Genomic DNA, 23,914 nt, shown 5'->3' with positions numbered 1-23,914 from the left:
CCACCCCACCATCCTAAAGACTCTATAACAAAACATAGCTAATCCTTCTTAAAAGTTTCCCTTCCCACAAAAACAAACACAGTGAATCAGACTGCCTGTGTGGTAGATATATACGTGGGTATACACAAATGCAAAAACAAGGACTCCTGACTCAACAGCCCAGTACTCCTCTGGTGTGGAAGGAAAAAAGGTTCAGTTCCCAGTTGGAGTTAGAGCAAGGACTTGACCCTCATTTTTCTTCATGTGGGGAGACCACCCATCATTAGTTGACAGGTTACTCTCATATGGATGCCTCACTCCAAGAACTTGGCTAAACTTAATGCATTTCTAGTTACGAAGTTTAGCGTTGTTAAATCATGGCGCATCAAGAAAAGAGTTCCTACCACCCTCAAATTTCGTACTACAGATATTCCAAACTGCAGACAAAACAGCCATCTGTGAAAGAAAACGGTATTTGTTGAATTCAGAAACTGATGTGTGACATATCAGAAATAAGAGTATCACAGTTTCGGTCGAACACAGGAATAGGGTACTATAAAAAAATATCACTTTTCTTTTTTTAAAGTACCAAAAAGAAAACCAAACCAGTTCTCACTTTTATTATGCAGAGTGCTACTGTAAACCTTCATGAACAACTGCGATAAAAGCCATTAACATCCCAACTCCTACATCAGCTTTGACTTGGGCTCTATAAAAACAAATGTTTTGAGTGCCAGGGAGGAAGCAAAGATGAAGTGAGATTACTAACCTTTAATGTACTACGGTTGCCAAGCAGGCAGTCCTGTAGCACTGGTTCATACTTTTTTATCAAAGTATCCCAGCTATGGTCACTAGCAGTAAAACTGCTTTCATAGCCTGAGGTAACAGAAGAGCCAGCAGATGCTGCATCTGAGGAATCCGTAGAATATGAGTATGTTGCATCTGTATCTGAGAGAGAGACAGTCTCACAGTCCTGCAGTTTATCGTTCACTGTGGTCTCATTTTCATACTCCAAATCCTCACAGGGCCTAGAGAAGCAATGTAAAGCTCCCAAGTGCTCATGAGCGTGCATCATCTCTTCTGGCTTCTGTAGATTTCCTGCAGTGCTGGGATGTCGAACATACTCAGTTTCCTCAACAGTTGACTTGCCTTCAGAATCTCTTGCTACAGATGCTGAGTTCAGGGAGAGCTGTATGAAACTGAAACTTGAACTAAAGCTATCATGTGCCCCAACAGAATGAGAAATGACATCTCTGGTTTGATATTCACAGCTGTTACTCACTTCTGTCTGATCCAAAGCACACATGTTTGCAGGCTTGATCACTTTAGCACCATCACTTTTCTGCTGTGTAGAGCATACAGCAGAAACATCTCCTTTGTTTGTTGCTGCAGAGGAGTAAACAATTATTGCTGTGTTTTCTGACTGCGGACTCTTGCAACATGGAAGATTTTTGTGGCATCCTGGCATATTTCCAGTAGCGGACAACACTGTTACCCCATTAGCAGGGGCTACAGAACTACAGCATGAGAACTCAAGGTTACTTTGGCATTTTCTGCATACAGAGCAGCTCTCAAGGTGGTCACAGTGCTGCTTGCCATGCCTGAGCTCTTCTGGGCTGAATGGTTTGCAGGCACTCAGGGACTGAAAATCTACCTGTCGCTGAGCTTCTGACCTCATGTATCCAGGTCTTTTTGCCAGCTTCTTTTTACAAAGAGAGCCTGCAGGCATGACGTGCTCCTGAACATCTGGGGGAGGGAAAAAAAGTCATTAAAGTGTTTCCACAGTTTCCTAGGCTTAACATATTGCAGCATCTGAAAATAATCATTTCAGGAATTTCACACCGTGCATTGCTTTCTGTTTCAACAGAACAAAGACACTGACCGTAATGCTGGTAGAGGAGAAAAGGTGTTGCCAGAGAATGCTGTGTATATTCATTCACTTTCTAAAGAGTTTGCACCTGCTTTTAAGCAAACTCACTAATGTAACTGGGACACAAACCTGGGTACAATGAATTGCATTATCTTCCCTATTCATAGCACCACTCTTAGCTTTTTCATTCTCAATTTGCTTAGCAGCACAGTAAAGCACAGTCCTGGTCAAAGTCTCCCTGGTCCAGAATGATTTTCAGACTTATGAGGACATCTAGGATAGGACTGAATTTTCACCAAAAAGATGAGAACCATGCAAAGAAATTTTGTGCATAATCTGTTGTTACTCACATCCAGTTTCTTGTGTTCATATCCATGTGTTATCAGTATGAGCAAATGACTCAGATTCTGCTCCCAGAACAGATACAACTCTGTAACAGTCTGTAGCTGCAGATGTCAGTCTAATGAGATATTTTACACATTGTCGTGTAGCTTTACTGTACTACCTATTGTTCAAAATATAATGTTAATGGAAAAGGTTTGCACACAGGACCATTGGTTCTAGAAAACTAATGCCACCATATAATTGGTAGCATTACTGCAGTATTGATATCATTAAGAAAAAACCTCAATAGCTCAATTTCCCCACACAGACCTTACTTACATAGGTGAAAAGATAGATTTACTGTTTGCAGAGCAGAATAGAAAGAAGCAAGATAAAAATAAAAAATTAATTAAAAAAACCCAAAAAACAGAAAACAAAAACACCACACACCAAACATTAAAAGTGGGATATCAGAATGTGGTATCTGGTCTTTGTTTTCTGCATATATCTAGTAGAAAAAAATATGGGTGAAAAATTACATGGTGACTACTTTCAAATTCGCATGGATTTACTGCTGCTAGTCAAAAGGTATTCCATTCATCTGTCCTGCCACAATCAATGAGAACACAAGCTCTACACCATGATCTGTTTTGCAATACAAAAACATATTGACTGGACCTATTTACCAGAATCACCCTTCAAAGAGATCTAGTGACTACCTGAATCATGCCTTCAATTACCTGCCCCATGGAAACGGAATCAATTGCCCAAAGCTCAGGTGACAGAAGCATTCTCATCACCCACATAGGGCTCTTCCAAAAACACAAGTTTCCAATTTTTTTCTTTACATGCAATAAATTTAATATTCATCTCTAATTACAACCCTTTGACAATTTTTACATGGATATATATGCATGTAATCTAAACCCCTCAAAAACTCCTAACACAGGTTTCATACACACCTCAATACAATGACATCCTATATAAAAACTTAAGCATTGGACCTGAAACTTCCCAGAAGAATTTTTCCAACATTCACTACACTTTCTCCAAATAACCTTCAACAAAAGCAATTTATACATTTTCCGCATCCTACAATAGTGGCACATCTCACCATGTGACTACAGTTAAGCTTCTGTATTCTGCTTCCTACCACCATAAATTAGAATACCCCAGCTGCCTCTTACATTGTCTTTTGTCAGAGGAAAAAGCATCACAGAAATCGGAAATAAAAAGGTCAGGGAGTCCATCAACCTGCCTCCTATAAAAAGACACTGAAATACTGTACTGGGAGTAATTTAATAGAAGTCTTAACAAATAGGAACTGCTTTTGGAGTAAGGGAATAAAACTTGAACAAAATGTTCTTTAGAATTTAATTCTTTTAATTTATATACAGAATAACAGCCTAAGTTTCCTTTCAGCAGACGAAATCAGTCATGCAGAAAAGTCATTCTAAGACTGGATATACTTTATCACCACTTACAAAGACCAGTCACAGGCCTCATCTGTAAAAATGGAAAAGGTTCTTTGGTTTAATTAAAATCAGCTTAAAATTGTTCTCACTAAATCACTATGAATTTCTAAAGCAGACAGATAATCACAGCTCTTTAAACACCAAATTTAAACTAAGCTAATGTAAGTAAGGTTTAAATTGGCCAAAGCATAGATATTCACACAAAGTGAAATGGATGCGACTCTACAAATTCTTGGAGCCAAAGTGGTACAGTTGCAGTACTTTGAACTAGTCCATGCAAAACTCACCCACTTCGGTGCTCCTCTAGACAGGTTTACCATTCAGCTCCTTTACGGACTCCAGGTATGCCTTCTGGCAAGTCCAGCAGCACAAATCCTTCACCTGGCTACCAGACCAAAATTACAGCCCAAGCCACAGGCTGTTCAGCAGATGTTACGAGTAGAGGGCTGCACATCCTAAGCCCCAGAACAACTGCATCTGAGCTGGTCAGAGCTGCACTCTGCATAAGCCAGAGAAGGAGGGGACAGACACAGAGCTGGGACCAGCACCTCAACACGAACACACACACCTTCCCCAAGGGATGATGGAGGGAGAAGGCGGCCACAACCTGATCCCTGATTCCAGCCAGAGAGCAGTCATAGTACCCTCAGCCACCCTGAAACCCAGCCAGGATGCTACTATGGCTTTGGGTATCCTATGTGCTCTTTACCCTTCTGCCATATCTCTTTTTTGAAGATCAGAATAATTTCAGTTGTTTATCATCATGTATCTGAAATTAGTTACAGAAACTTTGGTTTTCTGCATAGACTTCCAACCATAGCTTGCTTTGTTTGCACATCAGATACAGAAACTGCACTGAACTAATTCAGCTAGATTACTAAAGAAAAGCAGGCCTCAAATTTTTCTTGCAATTCCCTCAGTTTCAAGCACAACAAATAACTGATGGCAATTAACTTCAAGGCTATCAACACAGATCCCTGGCAGTATCTTGACAGTGAAGTAACTGAAGGAAATTAAAATACTCCGACATTACAACATGCAACGCATTGTATGACGCATGCACCTGGGAAAGAGTCACAAACAGAAGAGAAGGGCCTTTCAATTATAATACTACAAACTAATTTTTAATATGTTACAATCTAGAAGATGATGGAGTGTATATTCTAATGTCAGACTACACAAATTGCTTCAAATACAAATTTTGAAAGCCCAGTAATAATTAAAATAGCTTTTTCACCATAACAAACTTTCCTAGTGACCAGCATTTCATAAGATCTAACAGCTCAGAGCCAAAGCACAGTGGACGGGGAAAGGGGGAAGCCTATTGTAAAGCAAGGCTTGACCAGCAATGTTGTTCACAGCTGTACCAGTAATAAGAAAGAGGGAGAGGTAAAGCCAAAGAATGTTTTCCACTCTGCTCAGTGGGAAATTGGGTACAGTGGAAACTACCACAATAGTGGCAGTTCAGTTTTCCCACCAAAGGCTCCAGTATCATTTGTGGACAGACAGGTTTAACTACCTTACATATTTATGAAGTCCAATAGGATTTTATAGATCAGCACAGAAACTCTGAAGCAATTATGTCCCCAACCCTGTTTTAAAGACACAATGCAAAATGCTTGCAAGCTCATTAAGTCCTCCCTGAAAGTAACTGAGAAATTATACGTACAGTTTTAAAGAGAGCTCAAGTATATGAGTACACCTATATTAAACACACTTTATTTTTATTAGAATAACAAATTCACCTTCAGAGCATTGGTGGGTGGTAACTGTGGTGTGGAGGGAAAGACACTTGGTCATATTCAAATCCTACTATCAAAGCACTGCTCCAAGCCATTTATGTAGCGCTCCTTCTGTTAGGGAAGCCTTAAACATCTGCATAAAACTGTATGCCAACAAAGTGAGATGACAATATTTATCATTTACAAATATAGACACACAAACATTTAACATACCAGTAAAAAAATAATCTCCCAGGGATTATTTGATCTGACATGACAATAACCATTACTGTTCAGTTCCTACATCATTAAAATATATAAAATGTTTCAGGTTCCCAATTAGTTATATTTTAATTCATTTGCTGAATTTCAAAGATACCAGTAACTCTTCAAAATAAGATGGCATTGATCTCAACACAGCCTATGTTAAAACAAACCACCGCCGTCGCCTTACACAGGTAAATTTCCAAAGAAAGTTACTTCTCAATAAAGATTTTCATAACTCTTAAAAAGCAAAGGTCTCAGACAACTTTTTGACCTTACTAATGGAATGTTAACAATGCTTTATCTAGCATTTTATAAAGTGTATCTACAGAACAGAAGCAACGGCTGAGCTACATTACATTTGATACCATTTGCAAATTATTTCCCCACTAAGAGTTCCTGTGATTCCTAAGGTCACAGACTGGGTTCAGTTATTCAACTGCTAAATTTCCAAGACAGCACATACACGGTATTTTCTGAAGTCATTAAATGCACGTTAGTTTCCATTCTTCATTAAAAACTCTTCAGAGTTGTGCATTTTAGAAGTCAAAGTGCTCTTCCATAGCCAGTGTTTAAATAATTGTGTTTGTATTGACACACTCCCATAACACACGTCATTGAGTTGTTACATTTGAGCCACTTACCTCCTTAGCACAACTCATTTTATGCTATGATGAAATTACAGCACCTCTCACTACAGTAAGAATCACATTAGCTGATACCAGTTTCAATATGCCATAAACTTCTTTTTTCCCCCTTCAGGAAAAATGGTTTTAAACACAGGTTTGCCTAAACACTAAGGAAAAAAAAAAAAAAAAAGAAAAATAGCTGTTAAAAAGTAAGCTGATAAATATCAAAAGCTTTCCATATCAGTAATAATCACCTACTTAGTCAGGGGGAATAAAGAATTTGCTTAATTACATACTGTAATTGTGCTTGATACTACTAAGACTTTAAAACACATCTGCATCATCAGTATTCAGCAGGGCACTGACTGCACATAAAGCAGGCTTTTTTCTCAAGCAAGTGCCTTGCTGAATCAGGGCCTAAGCACCTTGATGTGACAGAAAGAACAGAAATATGCCTTTCTGATCTTTTCAAATTTAAAAATACAAGTAGCCAGCTTATGAAAGCATGCAGTCACAATGTAAAGGCCTATTTGATAACTAATCAACACCCTATGGCTGGCAATCTGAGACCTAAGGCTTGGCTATTATAGGAAATTGCATTCCTCTAAGCTGAATGAAAATTACACCTCCCAACTTCTTCACTGTGGCATTACAAGGAAACACATTTTATTGGCCAGAAAAGTAACTGGCCAGATTTACTCTAGAACAGCCAGGTGACTCTGCTGTCCCAATTAAGCAGGAACACTTAGATCACAGAATCATAGAATGGTTTGAATTGGAAAGGACCTTAAAGATCATCTAGTTCCAGACAGTGGACCCCCGATGTACAATAAAACACCCTGGGGGAGAACACAAGCAGGTCTGGAAAAACAAGCCAGTACCAGCACTGGACTCCTTCAGCACACTCAGTAACAGAAGACTTTTAACTTCCTCAAAAATATCCAGCCCAATTTGTTTTAAACCTCTGAGCATAATTATTTTTAACTTATAGTTCAGTAATTGAGACTATTATCCACTTTCCAAAGAGGCAGAAGGACACACAAATTGCAAACCTAGCAAGAATTCTCACAATAGAGAACCAATGCTTATTTTTACACAAATGTCTCAAGCATAGAGATGTTCTGGTTCTTTCAGTCGAGATCTGAAAACAGTTTTAAATGTTACACAGAAACAGGGGAACAAGGATTGTTAACAGAAATGGTGAAGTTTGCTTAGGTCCTAAATTAATTTGCAAACAACACAATGGGTTTGCAGTCATCTCCCATAGAAGTACTTCACCAAATATGCATGTAACTATGAAATCAGTACACAGCAGTCCTTTCACGAACGGTCTGTTTAACACACCACACTTCTCTTTCATCACTCTGTCTACAGAATGACAGTGTGGATTCCCACCACTTCTGCTCAGTCAGATCATCTACAGCAAGACTCTAATATAAAACTCGTCAGGGGGAGGGAGAAATTTTAAAAAAAGTGAAGTGTGAGAGCACATTGACAGCAGTCAATTTCTAATTCAAGCACAGTTTGAGTTCTCCATCTTGGAGATTTGAATTTTTAATTTCACCAAGAAAGCGGGTTCCAAATTAAGCAGCTGATGCAAAGTCAGTCTGAAACCAGAATTGAGCTTACTGAAATAGAAAGTAATTTTCTCTTAACAGCTCAGTAGTGATCACATCTAATGAAAATAAAACAATGTGGCAGTTCCTATATTGCCAAGGGTGAGGAGTCGGAATGCTTTTAGCTTTACAATTTAATATCAAAGTCCCAGGACAAATGCTCCTCCTTTGCCTGCTGAAGGAAGTTTACCTTACATCACCAGTCACGCTTGTCAGGATGCAGTGTCAATGCTGTCTAGACAGCAACAGGGATGGAATGGACTTCCAGACACCAGGAAAGCTGAGCAATAACTTCCCACAGAAAGCACAGCACCTCAGGATGCAGCTTGAATACAAGACACTGCTTAAGCCAGGCATGTACAGAAACTGCAATTACAGCAATGCATGTGACAGAGCCCACATGCAGCGAGGAGGCAGGCAAATGAGCAGCACCAGTCTCTCACCCTGCTCCCCCAGAAAGAAACTCTTAGGGCTTTGCATGAATCACTGCAACTCTTCATGCTCCCACCAAATTTCTGTACTCTTGATATCCTCCACTCTCTGCTGCAGTGATTGTGGATTGTGTTTCTGCTGGCTAACAATTAATCACCACACTGAGTGGCAAGATAATTCTCAGCTGAACTCATGAGGCACAGACTTCAACACTGCTCTCCTATCCTCAAAAACTACACAGACAACTTCAGTAACACATGTCCTTGATAAAGGCCAGCAGTACTTTGCATCATCAGTCGATGTCATAGCCTGCAATGAGTCAACCTTCATGCTCCAGCAAGCTCAGCGCAGTTCACTTAGAGACCTACACTGGTAAGGAGGAAAGCAGCACACAATATCCCTTTCAAGGTAAGAATATGGCTTGACCTTTACAACTCATACCCATGGCAGTAAACAGACAAAACAGAAACAAAACATTTGGTTTATGGTGCCCGGGACCACAGAAGCAAAGACATCAGTTATATCCTTTTCCTCTAGCATAGAGGAGAAAACAAAATGGTTCAGGTGCAATTCTGGAATTACCGTGTGAACAAGTGTCATGGTTTAAACCCAGTCAGGCAACTCGTTCACTCACTCCTCCCTTCTTTCCCTCCTCCCGGAGGGATGGAGAGGAGAATCAAAAGAATGCAACTCCCACAGGTTGAGATAAGAACAGTCCAGTAACTAAGGTATAACACAAATCACTGCTGCTACCACCAATAATAATACTGATAAAGGAAATAACAGGCGAAGAGAATACAACACCTCACCACCAGCCGACCGATAACTCACTCCCCCCCCCAACCAGACCAAGCACCAACCGATACCTCCTCCAACCCCGCAGTGCCCCAGCCCTTCCGGCTAACTCCCAGTTACCTCCTGGGCATGATGTGCTGTGGTATGGAATACCTCTCTGGTCAGTTTGGGTCAGGTGTCCTGCCTCTGCTTCCTCCTGCCTTCCGCTCTTCCCTGGCAGAGCATGAGGCTCACAAAGTCCTTGGCCAAACCAAAACATCGTTATCCGCTCTGTTCCCAGGTCGAAAGTCAAAACACAGCACTGCACCAGCTACCAAGGAGGAGAAAAATGACTGCTACTGCTGAACCCAGGACAACAAGCTTTGGGAGAAGTACTATAGTAGATGTTGCTGAAACTGCAGCAGACTACTAACCATTGGCAAGAACACTTGTCTTCTAGCAGGTAACACAGCTGCTTATAAATAAGGTGGCACAGAAGTCTCTCTGCTTAGCACAAGTTACACCACCAACAAAAAATTAACAGTCCAGGGAAGAACGTACTTTCTCTCTACAAGGTAACTGCATTGAATTACAGAATTTACCAATGTGCCAGCACAGAATGATAATTGTCATTGATACAGAGGATGAGAAGACCTCACAGAAAATGCTGAAGAGCACTCAAAGAAGGCACCTGCCAGTGCTAGACATCCAGCAGTCCACATCTCCCCACATAAGAGCCCTGGCATTAGTGGTCAAACTTGATATTTCCTACCCACATCACCAGGTATTGCAGGAATACTGCCTTCAAAGCCAGACTCCTGGAGATCCCCAAGAGTCACCCAACACACCTCACACCACAACTGGAAACTAACAACTCAAGAGGACCAAAGCCCTGTCTTCCCACACATCCAAAAGCCATGCCCACTGTGGGAGGACATCATCAACACCAACAGATCTACTTTCACTGTCACTTGTATCCATTCCAATTCTGCCAATCCCAACGCTGCACGCTTTCCACCACTCCCATCAAACCCTGACTTCTTTTTCACCAACTTCCCTTGCATTTTTTATTCCCAATTAGTCTCACAAACCAATTGCGTATTTCTCTTCAAGTAAGTGAAAAAGATAGCTGTACCAGAAATCTTTCCACTTGCTGCTCTAGACTTCACACTGAGGGTCATGCTTGATGCTATACCATCTATAGCACTAACCAGCCATAAAGCTCCCAAGCAACATTCAAAATCACACAGAAACACTCTCTTTCCTGATATCACTCCTCAACACCACCCCTTTAGTCCTTTTTGGTTTATCCTATTTGTCACTACCCTGATATGCTCAAGCCTCCCCCATACCCATTAACAGGATTCCCCTCACAACAGCTATCAAGCACCTTTCAACTTGACTCCAAAAGTCTCCTTTACATGAGCTTCCAGACTGTCCAGTTCCCCATTCTCCTCCAAAGGACCCCATCCCTTTCCATGGTGGAAACCCTTCCTGCTTCACTGTCCCCATCAGCAGGGCTCAGAAGTTTCTAGGCTTCTCCAGGTGCATTTAAAAGGAGCCCAACCCCACTTCAGCTGTGCCCACTGATTTCATTGCTTGCCCCCAGGTGCTCTGCCTTTTGACTATCAGGACTGCAACCAGTTCTCAGGGCTCTTGTTACCTCTTTCACAGCACACACATAGTTTGTTTGAGCATCTAAACCAAACCCCACTCTAAAGGCACACTGGCTCCATTCATCTCCTTTGAGATCAACTCAATAAAAACACTCTTGTAAGAGCTTCTTTCCCATGACTCTAAATCACTGCTATTCATGTCTAGGAAATCAAGACAATTACCTGCCACAATTTACTCTGACAGCCTCCCTGGGCAAACATACATTAGCTAATAATACAGGTTATACTTATTAACATGCCTATGATGCTCAACAAAAGCCCAGATTTTTGCCAGAGGATTTTTTAACTTACTTCTGCCACATGCTATTTGTAATTCACTTAAGTACTCCCACCTAAGTACAAGGCCATAGGATCTGCCACCTTTCACTGAACCTCACCTGTCTGCTTCTATTACCCATGTAAATTAAAGCACAGTATTATCTTCAGAGAAATTGTACCCTTACTCATGTTCCTAATGATAACTTGCAGATGTTTCTTGGGTGCAAGTACCACACTGTGTGATACTGTAATGAAACAAAAGTCCTCAGCAAAATACTTTAAGTTAAAAAATAATTAAAAGTAAATGCAAAAATCAGAGCTACCTTTCCAAAATATTCTCTGTATTAAGATTGTCTTGAGTAAGCCAACCCCCTTTTTTTTTTTTTAGGTCAACATATTCTGGATTCAGTTTAGCATTTTAAGTGGATTTTAAAAGGTGCAGATTGTACCATATGGTGTTAAACACACACACCTGAGAAGATCTGCCGCAGAAGCAAAAAGCTTGGCAGAGAAAAACTTTGAGCGTCATTCAAATTGTTTTCCAAAATAAATACAGATCATTAACTCATTATTTCCCATACTGTTTGAGTTGTTTTTTGGTTTTTTTTTTTTATTTTATTTATTGCTTTAGAAAACCTGAATTTAGAATCCAGGATTAGCGGGTCCTGTGCAAAGTCACTCACATTTGCCTATCACTTTCAGTTGTTTGGAACAGCCCCCTCCTTCATACTACTGTAGCAACAGCAGGAAATTTCTTCCCCTGCTTCTTTCAGGTTTACACATAGTACTACTGACAAGTATTATTGTTAAAAAGTAGCAGGCAGAACTGCTGTAGCTTCCTTTCAAGGAAAGCAATGCATTTTCAGAGACATTTGATCTCACGAGTCCTGAGGTACTGCAGTAACCTGTGGTTAAAGCAGACCTCATGAGAAGCTACACAATTTACCCAAGTCACAAAGTACACCCAAGACAGAACTAAGGACTTAACGCAGGACTCCTGAAAGACAGCTAGAGAGAAAGCATTTTCACTATAAGGATACACCTAAGGCTTTGTACCTTTACAGCTCCTGTCTTCATGGAAAATATTTGATTCTTTAAAAGCAGCATCTGAATAGAATTTAGCTGAATAGTCTCAAAGCTATCAAACCTTGGAGTCGTAGGTTCCCTCCAAGGCAAATCCCAGCAATAAGGCCATCCTGTGTGGAATTCTGTGCAGTGAAATTTCATTGGAAACTTCAGGTTTAACTTACATTTTCACCAGAAATTTGAAGCAAATACAAACATGATATTTACATGACTCAACTTAACTTACCTATAATATGACTTGTGCTTGCTTATGTCTTTGTATTCCAAATTTTGTAAACAAATCTTTACTAATCCACAGATCTGGTACAGGAAAGTATATTTATAAAATAACTGTGTCAAGTAAATCCATCAGACTATAGACAGAAGTTCATGAACAGGCTCCTTTAATTTCCAAGTGGAACACTGCTACCTTTAAGCTGGAAGCCTTTTAAATCCTGTCCTGACTAGGGCAAAAGGGAAACTCACAGTATTCTGAAGGTACCTGCAAAAGTTTCACAACCTGAAAAACGTCCTTTCCCTCCAATGCTCAGTGAGCAGGAACATCATGCATGAATAGCCTTATAAAAACAAAGAGGTGCCAATAAAACTGTGAGAGATACTGAGAAGACACATGGATTTTAATTTCTCTGTAATGAAAGTGTCATAGTGCTTTACTGAACAAAAATGTATGAAATGTCTTAAATTACCTTAAAGCCTGAGTCATAAGCAAGGACTTCTCTATCATCAGAGAAAGCCACAGAGGCAGAACTAAGAACATCTTTAAGGTTAGAATGCCCTCTTTGGGTATAAAGATATATTTGCAGCAACATTAAACTTCAGCAAATACAATACTATTTTATGCTATAGGAAGAAAGTAAATCAAAGAATGCCAAGAGTGGTAGTCTAAAACTTCCATTAAAGACATTATAAATGGCATTTGATTACCCTCTACTAGCAACAACATTCCTAAGATGCTACATACGAATAGTGAGGATAACAGCAAACCATACACAACAGTACACAGGGGTAGGACAAGAAAGAGACGGGCATAACTTAAGAGACGTTCAGACTGGATACAAAGGAAAACCTTTTCACCCTGATGCCAGCCAAGCAGTGGAGCAGGCTGCTCAGAGAGGTCATGCAGTCCTTGGAGGTTTTCTAGGCCCAACAGGGTAAAGCTCTGAGCAACCTGGCTCCACTTCAGAGTCAGCCCTGCTTTGACCAGGGAGTTGGACCAGAGACCTCCTGGTCCAACCCAAGCTATCCTATCTTACCTCTAAGCTTTAAATACATGTCTCAGGATTTGCAGTATTCCACTAGTTGTTTATATACACAACAACAGTTCAAGAGTTTTACATGTGAAGATGCGTCCAAATTTGCAAAAAAGCAATTTATCTGATTTAACTCCACAAAGGAGCCACAAGGAAGTTAAGCAATAGTGTTGCCACATCCTGGAAGCTGGAAACAGCTGACTTTCTATGAACAAAATTAAGAACAAAGTTCAGTACTTGAAATAAATAGGTTCACAACCAGCATTTAAGCATCCAGCACACACAGACACACACAAATCACAAACTTTAGTGATGGTCAGTGCCTTAAGCAAGACAGACACAACAAGGCATAACAACACAATAACACCTATGTTCCACAGCAGCAGACCTTTAGTGGTTAGCTGGTGATAAAATGATGATCATGAGCATCACTTAAACATCACTTTGATCTACTGCTGTTATTTCACAAAATGTTTATTACTGAGACTCTTTTATTGCTTGTACAAACATTGGAGAGCATTTCTCTCAAGGCATCACTCAGTTTACTATTATTAAAAAATATTTTGATACCTTTTCCTAGGCTGCTTGCCAACTGGAGGCCAAGACAGAGCCATCTGCAAGACTATAACTGTCTGAAGACACTTGCCTCTCAGAAACATAATCCCTTAAATGGTGCTAAGGGCATTAAACACACACACAGAGAAATATCACATTTGAACAGCTGCAATGAAATCTGCCTCTCACACAGATTTCCTGGCAAAGGAATGAGGAAGACAACCTCTGCACACAGAATATTGCCTCTACTCTATTCTGTCCATAAAGTCTAATTCTAACATGGGCATGAAAAAAGGCAAACCTGAACACTCTGCCACACAGCTGAGTCAGGCACCCATAACCATGCCAAGAATGTACATGTTCTATGTAACTGAGTGCACGAATACAGTTCTTTCTATTCTCCTTCTTGGTTTTATATAGAATTAGAGAAATTTCTGGGGCTGATTTCTTTCTTCTTCCACTACTTTGCACTGTAGGTGCTCAAAATACACAGGCTGCTACACAGAATTCCTTAGAACAGCCTTAAGCTGTCCTCTGCATTGTCTTTACCTGGTCAGTTTTGGTTTTTTTTTTTATTATTACTACTTCTATTATTATTCCCTACTTAGCTCTCTGCATTGTAATCCTCCTTTTAAAAACTACTTTCATATTTTGTATCATGATTTTCAAGTCATTAAAGATCATTTTAGACAGCTAACATGTAGAACAATTGCTCCTAAGAAGAAACTTTGAAGACAGCAACCTCATGTACTTCTCAAATGGCTTGCACTGAACAGTCATGCCATACTGGCCTTTCAATATTAAAGCCACAGCTAATCTAAACTTCCTAGTGCCACATTTAATGCCTATGTAAAGCACACATTGTTTCTATAAGACCTGGCAGCGCGGGAAGTAATAATATAAGAAGCACGTGTGTCCAGACCCAGTAGATAGGTCTGGACACACCCATCAAAAAATTCAGTGCCACACCAAGCTCACCAGAAACACAGCAAAGCTGTTGCTACACACCATTATCAATAGTTATAGCACAGCTAAATTATTTTAAAATTATATTTAATTAATTTGGAAAGTGAATTGCATGAATATACCCATTCTCTTCAACCCAAAGACAACAAACCTTACCTACTACACTCTAAGAAAAAGCAGGTGCTGGTCATTTTTCATTTTACAGCAACCAGAGACTCCCTTTTCCTCTGTCCTTAGAGGAAAAGCAGGACTTTTCCTCTGTCCTCATTCTCACAGGAAGCAGAATTGATGCACTGCTCAGAGGGAACCATTAACCGCAGCAGCGTCTCTCATGGCCAAGTCTGTACAAGACCCTGACAGACTACAAGCATGGAAACACTACAGCAGCTGTCTTGCCATGAGCACGTTCAACTTTCCCAGGGAAAGGGGAAATGTAATACCTGTTGATTATTAACTAGTATGAGAGCAAAAACACACAGACAACCATCTGCACTGGTGCTGCACTCCAGGCCCTGGTGACCGGGCCCTTCTCACACAATTTCAGCAAGGGTCTCCTCAAGGTTTTCACTGCTTTAAGCAAATAAAAATGTACTTCTCTCCTAACCCAGGGGTCTGGCTGTACAGGACCAAATATTCAGCACAGTGCTGTGGTAAAACACTGATGCCCCACCACAGTGCCAGCATAGCCTGGGACAGGGTGTCCAACAGCATTGCATGGCCCCAAGCCTCTACACCACTGCTGATGCATATATGTCAGCACCCCTTTTGTGTCACTTCCACTTTGGACACAGCAACCACAAAGGTGTTAAAATCATGGAAATCTTGCTCCAGCAATATAAAGCACCACCAAACTCAGCTATTGTCTGTCCTGCTCTCCTGAGATCAGTGTGCCTATTGCTCTTCAAGACTGAAGCTGAGATGTCAACAGCTCAGCTCTCCTAATCAGAGCCTGAGCTATTAGAGCAAATACTGACAGATTAATGCACTGCTCAATAAAAGAGAATAGCCAACCCTCAGCAAACGGCTGCACTGCCCATTCCCCTCCCCCCCCACCTGAGTCTCCATGGGCCATCAACAACAGGAAGCAGCTGGACATTAGACCAGCACATGAAACTCAACCTTATCCCTGCCTCAAGGTTTTGGCCAGGGATGGTTACTAACAGAGAAGGGTAAGCTTTACTCTCCAACAACAGTGGAAATCAAGCCCTTCCTCATATGATCAGCTTAGCCCTTACAACAAAAAGTCACATATTTTACAGGGCTGAGGCTACCTGAATTCACCACACTGAACAGGTTTGGGGATGGTCCTTCCTTGAAACCCTGGGGTGCGCCCCTCAAGTCAAACATTTGCTCATGAGGGAAGGGAAACAATCGGACCACAAGAATTAGATAGCCATAACATAAGAAAAAAGCCTCTGTCTATAAGCATTTGGCCTTGCAAGTAGTCTCCACAACCACCATTCCAGGTGCTTGTATATCTGCAGAAGTGATAAACCATAAAACTAAGCTGATATGCCAGTGGAAAGGATACTTACCATGATAACATTAAAAATGGGAAATAAAACACTTCTGGCATCCCACTAAAACAGCAAGAAAGCAGTTTACTAGCAGGAAAATCATCTTTCCACTTCTCCTCTCTGGAGGCTTTATGGCTTTCCAAAACCAAAACTAAAAGACCCTAAGAACGGTTTATTTCAATGGTCAAAACATACTTTTCAGACCCAAAGGCCTGACTGCCAATTTTAATTCCAAGAGCTACCAGAGATATGAGCTGAGCTACAGAATACTCTGCTAACCCCATCAATTTGCAAAGTCATGGAGCCGCTGTCAAACTTCATTATCGTCAGGCACATTAAAACATTGCTATCATTTGATTCTAGTTTTCCATCATCATCATCATTATTATTATCATGCAGAATTTAGCAATGTCTTGAAAAGCCACACTGATGCCACATGCCTCTCCTTACACAGATCAGGATATTTGCAAAACAACTTTAAAAAATCTAATATCAACTTCTAGTTCCTGCCTGTTCCACAGATACTAACCCTTTCATTCTTACTCAGTTTTATAATACTTGACGTTTTGCTCCACAGGTTGCCTCAAAGGTGCTCTAGCAAGAAATTTTCCACTGCAACAGTTTCCTGACCCCTCAGCAAAAGAAACCTCTCCAACCAACTCTTCTGTCGCTAGAGAGAACAGGGCAAGTTCACACACATCACATTCATTCTGCTATAAGTTTCAAGCAGCCACTTCTCCCACACAGCTCTCTTCCAAGGAGATTTTATTATCTGAGCATACATACACTGTGCTTAGCAAATTATTGTTATACCTGTAGTTCTGATTCAGATGCTGTTTGATCTGACCTATAAATACAGGTAATGCATACACCTTTGAAACAAAAGGAGCTAGTGAAGCACTATTAAGAAAATGCATTTTCCACTTTCCATCCCTAAATGAGTACACAGCTGTTTACATAATAAATATTTACTTTTCAAGGTAAAAATATTTATTTTTACATTTGCTGTTGTTATAAATAAACATATTGACAGAAGGCAAAAAGAGCAGAGTAACTAGACAATTTACTCAGACATCAGGGTTGCAAACTAATACACCTATTTGTAAGGCAGTAAGAGAGGAAGGAAAGGGAAGAGGGGATGAGAAAGAATAGAAAGTGCCACGGATCATACTCATTAGGCAGCAAGGTCCCAATTAGTAATTTATCACACAGAGACAATAAGACTGGAAGGAAACATGGCTGTACAATGAAGGAGGGTCTAAAACAGAGGGAGCAGCACTGTACAGTATGTACAAAGGGAAGGCAGAATCCAAATTCTGCATGCCCCAAAGGAGTCGCGCTGAACAAAGAAGCCCTACTTGAGGCAAGCACATGATCTCGGCCCTCTGCCTGCAGACTTCAGATTAGTCGTTAAGACACTTTACATTCTCAGCGTCAGTCAATAAATAGGGAAGTAACTCCATGTCAAAAGCTAATTCAATTTCCATACAGAAAACTCATGTTTAACAGACAATGTCGACAGCAGATCTCAGATTCCACAGCAGCAGTAGCTATGAGGCCCAATAAAGAAATGTTTCTCCCTGAAAGCATTTTTCAGGTGAGCAGTTAACAGAATCTGTGCCCATGTGCTGAAAGAGAAGAAAACAGAAAATTAAATGGAGAGTTAAATATTTAACATTACACAGAATTAAGTAAACACCTCCAAGTAAGGATACTATCAGGCATAACATAGGCACAGCAGTCTTTGTTCTGTGCAAGAGGGCCAACTTTCTCCTCGTGTGACTGCTGATTTACAAAGGGCACATTCATCCCGAATACATAAGGGTTTTGCAGCAGTTTTCCTTCAAGGATATTGAACAGTATTACAACATACCGTGAGCTCAATCGTAATCTAAGTGACACAGCATGAAAGGACTGCTCTCTGGAAAAAGATGCAAGATGCTAAGGATGAACTTGGAAATCACTATGGCAACTCTGCAGGTTCCTTTCTGCTCACCTTTGAGGCCGATATACTCCAAAGGAGGTAAGAAAACCCCTTTCCACCAGAGTTGTTAATATTTGCTCAGTATTATAATATTATATATAATATTTATATATATATATTATAATATTTGGTTAGTATTATGGTCAAAACCAGAAAAGGCCACAGTCTGTCCACCGCTCAATTAGGAAGAAGGTCTGCGCAAGGAAATCCAATGCTAAAATGACCCCAAAAAAAATCATAACTCCCAAGGAGCACTCCCAGGAGTGTTACACACTCCAGTAAATCCCATTTGAAAGGTCAGGTGGTTCAGTAGCTGTGGGAGGCCCAAGTTATGGTGAGCAAAAAAAGCCTAACCAAGTGTGCCTAATTTGTGAACAAAGTCAGAATTAACCTTTAGGGTTTTCCCTTTTGTGAGTACAAAACATTGTTTGCAGTGCTTTTCGTCTTCCTGTTCATCACAATTAATTTATCCTGGTGCTAATAAATCCTCTTTTCTTACATGACCCCACTACAATTCCAGAAGCAGCAGCTTAGGCCCAAACTTTTGACTTCACTTAACTGAAGAGAACAAAGGCTGATTTATCTAAGTTTGAAGAGAGAGGAAGCCAGCAGCAATACAATACTTGCCTCTTACCACTCTTTAGAGTGCTGCTGCACTGTAATCATCAGCATCGTGTATGAGAAGAGGTTATTTTCACTGCCTAATCTCAATGAACGATACAGAAAAGTGGTAACTTTAATAGAATAAGCACTGAGAAGCAAGGGGGGGGGGGGAGGAAGACATAGTTGGATATGGTCTTAATCACAAGTATACAAAACACTGTTCATGAGCATTTGGAGGTTCATTTACATTCCCCCAACCCATCATGACCACAACATTTTAAGTAACCACAAACCTCTAAACTCAACTTAGTTCTTTTTACATCAAATATTTATTCTAAATATCCTTACTTTTCAGTTTCATAAGTGCTTAAAGCCCTAGTAAAAATCTGCAGCTTCAACTGGAAAACCACTCTCAGCGCCTTCCTTTTCAGCAATGACATGGGGAATACCCATACAACATTATCAGAGACTTCAGTAGTTACATAAGAAAATTTTAATAAAGAAGAACACGCATTTCCATGAGTTACTGTAAGGCCACTAGCTTATTAGCAAGTAAAATAAACAAATACAAAAGGATAAAGCCAGAGATAATGCATCCTGGTGTACTTTGCTCATTTCTCTCAAATCTCTCATTTACTTTTAATTACCAGTAGCGCTTGCTGGTATGTGTTCTGCAGCATACTTTGTGAAAGCCCTTCTTATAAAAGCACTTCACTGCAGAGCTCTTAAATCTCTATTCAGAAGCACAGCAAAAAGTTACTCAAGCACTTGTACACAAAGATTAGTGTGGATTACCAAAACCTGAATGAGCTGGTTTCTACAAAACCACTGGCAAGGACAACTGAAGCGTTTGCAGAAAATCTTGCTCGACTAATGGAGCTGGGAGAACCATGTATCCCAAACAACCCAAAAGGCAGTGGACGCACCCGGTGAGTGACATGTCTTTCTTCCAGCTCCCCTGGGAAAGGTGTAGTACTATTTTTCCCAGAATCCCCCCACAGCTCCAGCCTTTCACCAGCACCAGCGCTGGTAACACAGGCAGCCCTAGCTTGGGCCAGCTGATGGCTGTCGCTCTCAGGAAAGAGGAGAGCAGCACATCCGCACTGATAAAACTCATGCGTAAGAGTATATATGCACAGTTTCTCTATTGAGATGTCAGTTTCCTTTCTCTTTCTTTAAGCCCAGTTTGGAGGCAGCATACGGGTGACTGTTACTTCCCTCTCTGCAGTTGGTCATTTTAAAAACAATAAACTACACATCTTTGTATCAATGTAACTGTTCTCACATTGGCTGAAATGAAATTGAAGGATTTTTTTGAGTTAAAAAGATAACAAGCATGTCATTTCAATGTTCGAGCACAGTTTCTTAGACTGTATTTACTGTGAAATAAAAGCTATCATCACTGGGGTTTAAGATTAAATATCCCAAAACTTTCAGGCTGAGAAACGAGAAATCCGTATTTTTCCACCCTTAATTCCCCAGTGGTCAACAGGACTCCCAACATCAGAGCTGCCGGCCTTCCCAACCTGAAGGCTACATCCAACCGATCCAGCCGGCGCCTCCAGCAGGGAGAAGCGCTGCCAGCCCTGGCCCCATTAGGGCTCAGCGTCGCTCTCCTCCGTCCCGGGTTACCTGCCCCACCGGGCTGACGGCGTGAGGAGGGGAATGTCCCTCTCCCCTCCTCACGCCGCCGGCCCGGGCCGCCCTCCCCGTCAGCAGCCGCGGGGCCCTCAGGCCGCCCCCTCACCTGAGCTTGCCGCCGCGGCGCCGCCTGTCGGTACCGCCCGGCCGGGACTGCAGCCGCCACATCCCGGGTCCCCCCTCCACCCCGTTCCTCACCGGGGCGGAAAGCGGCCGTGGCGCCGGCCCCTCCCAGCCGGAGGCGGGCCGCAGGCAGCTCCACCGCCCTGGAGAGGGAGTGGGCCGCGGTTGGGCCCAGTGTGGAGCTGTGCACAGGCCCAGCGAGCAACGCGCTTCGGGCAAGGCCGGCCCTTGTCCGTGCAGCGATCTCAGGCTGTAGGGTCTCTGCTCCCTCAGGTCTGCAGCACATCGGCATTAAGTTAGGATGACTACGCTCGCACTCCCCATCTGCATCACCCTGACGGGATTAGCGCACAAGAAGAGCCACCTCTGCCACACATACAGAGGCATACAGGCTCCCTCTTGCGCATCCGAGCATCATGGTGATACGGCTATACCAAATATATATACCAAATATACTATTGGGAATCGATCTGCTTTCAAAGGTAGCTGCACTGTGCACTGGTTGGGTCTGACAGCCATAGTGTGACTGCTCATGAGGCCTGCTGTGGCACTGCGTTGTGTGTCAGATACTGACTTCATTAGAGTGTGTGTACAGTTGGATAGCACGGTATTCATTGGCTTCAAGTAGCCAACCCTTCATACATATTTTTATTGGCTTTGTATCTAGATGTCAAACACAGACCCTTTCCATTTTGTTGTGCTGTCATTTATATATATATGTATGGGGTTTGGCTAGGATAGAGGCAATTTTCTTCATTGTAGGGCTCTGGTTTGGATTTGTGACCAGTGTTGACAATTCAGGGATGGTTTAGTCACTGCTGAGAAGTGCTTACACTGGCCTCTAGGCCTTTTTTGCTAATCAGACTGCCCTGCGAGTGGGCTGCAGCTGCACAAGAAGCTGTGAGGGGACACAACTGGGACAGCTGACCCCAAGTGACCAAAGGGATATCTCAGACCATATATCCATATGGCATCATGCCCAGCAGTAAAGGTTGAGTGGAAGAAGGAAGGGAGGGGTATGCTGAGAGCGATGGTGTTTGTCCTCCCAAGTGACTGTTATGTGTGATGGAGCCCTGCTGTCCTGAGGATGGCTCAACAGCTGCCTGCCAATGGGAAGCAGCAAATGAATTCCTTATTTTGCTATGTGCATGCAGCTTTTGATTTACCTATTAAACTGTCTATACCTCAATCCATGAATTTTCTCGCTTTTACATTTGTGGTACTCATCTCACCAAGGCAGGGAGAATGAGCAAGGAGCTGCATGGGGCTTAGCTACCTACCAGAGTTAACACACAACAATATACAGCAGATAATTTCAAGTCCTTTTTTGAAGATCACTATACCTTTCCTGAGGCTGTCCCCGTGAACTCACAGATCATTGCAACAATATAACTTTCTCCTAAAAACCCTCTCCTGTTTTGTGCCTTAGATAATTTTAATCCTCCATAATTTCCCTTGTATCTTCTTCTCCCTAGTTAACACATGCATCACCTTTTGCTGTCCCTAGTATTTCTTTACTGTCAGTATTCTCTCTATTGGTACCCATAATTGCAAGCTTTATATAAGCTTATGACTATCCACTGACTACAGCTTTTTATTACCTTTGCTAAAGTAGTATCTGCTTCAACCATGAATCACTATATCCACTATATTAGCCATGCACAAGAAATCAGTGTTTTTCAAGATGACCTCTATCCATCCTAGTCTACAAGAATGCTTCTACCTTCTCAGATGCATCAAATACTATTGTAAGTTAAAAATACCATCCTCCGCACAAGGAAGTTCTCATAACATTCAGAAAAGTTGCTAAAAAAAGGCTCAGGTTTCTCTAACAACTGACAGCTTACTGATGTTCTCTGGTTTCAGTCCATTTATTAAGAAATACAGGACATGCTAAAGGGAGTTTTGACCTCATGTTCCAGTCTGTGCCCTTCCTGACTTGTGAGAGAAGAGAGAGAGCAGCTGTGCCTCACATGCCAAAAATAGCCATGCATCCTTCTTCCTTCAGCCTTGCTGCAGTGAGTCTGATTCAGATGATGTCAGTGCTAGCTCCCACCAGTCAGAGAGAAATCTGTTGTAAAAGGCATTTGTACTGATGCAGACAAAGGGCCCATCTAGCCCAAGCCTTGTGTCCAGCTCAAACCCATGGCAGTTGCCTCAGCATCAGCAGGAACAAGGCAGTACACACTAAACTTCCCCTTTGGATTCTCCCACTCTCTGACTGATATGTGCTCAGGGGTTTCCTCAGCTCAACTTGGTTTGTTGAGCCAGCACTCTGTGGTGGCTCTCATGCTCTCCAAGTGCTCACCCAGCCTCCCCTTGAGCTCACTTCAGCTTTTGCACATTCAACATCCATGGGTGAGGGCTTCCCCAGGTCTCACCCACTGCACAAGGCACCAGCTCTTTGTGCTTGCTCTGAGCACTGAGCTCTGTGGCTCACTGTCTTTGAGAGCTGTGAGATATTGTGCTTTCCTAATGTGCCCGTAATGCTGATGATTTCCATATGTGTTATGAAAAGGGATCATGTGATCCATTTTCCAAACTGGGGGATGCTAAGCTACTCAAAAACTGACCCTGTACAAAAGCGGCTCCAAACCTTTGATTATCTTTGTTGCTCCTCTCTACATCTTTCTATTTCTGCTTTTTGGGATGATGGTGCTAAGTAAGGGTACAGGTTAGCTATGGATTTGTACTGCTATTCATGTTTCCTGTTGTGTTCTATGTTCCTTTAGCAATAGTCTGTAACATCTGATTGTTTTTTCTGACTGCTGCCACTCACTTAGATGATATTTTCTGATATATTACTAACCTCACAGTTTCTTCCTCAGTGGCAACAGTCATCTCAGAGCTTTTTATCTTATATGAGAGGCTAGGATTATTCTTACTGATAGGTGCCAATTCAATTTATACACAGTGAATTTCATCTGTTCTTTGATTGTCCAGTCATTCAGCCTCATAAAGTCCTTCTCCAGGTCTTTACAGCCAGCCCTCGTTCATGCTTGTCCTGGGTTCAGCAGTAGCAGTCATGTTTTTCCTTTGTGTTAACTGGTGCAGTGCTGTGTTTTGACTTCTAGTTTGAGAACAGTGTTGGTGAAGCCGATGTTTTAGGTTGTTGCTAAGTGATGTTTACCCTGACCAAGGACTCTGTGAGGCTCATGCTCTGCCAGGGAG

The 23,914-nt window shown here is 41.6% G+C and overlaps 1 protein-coding gene across 1 annotated transcript in view; it reads right to left on the bottom strand.

Annotated features, from left to right (window-relative positions):
* The window catches only part of DISC1 (DISC1 scaffold protein), a 230,930-nt gene that overhangs the window by 186,057 nt on the left and 20,959 nt on the right, over positions 1-23,914 (bottom strand). Inside the window, exon 3 of the mRNA XM_057407040.1 lies at positions 749-1,725. Within this exon, the coding sequence (XP_057263023.1) occupies positions 749-1,708 (960 nt within the window). The 5' untranslated portion in view covers positions 1,709-1,725. The remainder of the gene's footprint in view (positions 1-748; positions 1,726-23,914) is intronic.

Source organism: Pezoporus wallicus, unplaced genomic scaffold, assembly GCF_028554395.1.
Source record: "Pezoporus wallicus isolate ANWC-B61680 ecotype Strahan unplaced genomic scaffold, APGP_CSIRO_Pwel_v1 scaffold_6362, whole genome shotgun sequence".
In the NCBI taxonomy this organism is placed as follows: domain Eukaryota; kingdom Metazoa; phylum Chordata; class Aves; order Psittaciformes; family Psittacidae; genus Pezoporus; species Pezoporus wallicus.
Note: the sequence above shows the minus strand (reverse complement) of the source record. Positions and strands in the feature narration are given on the sequence as shown.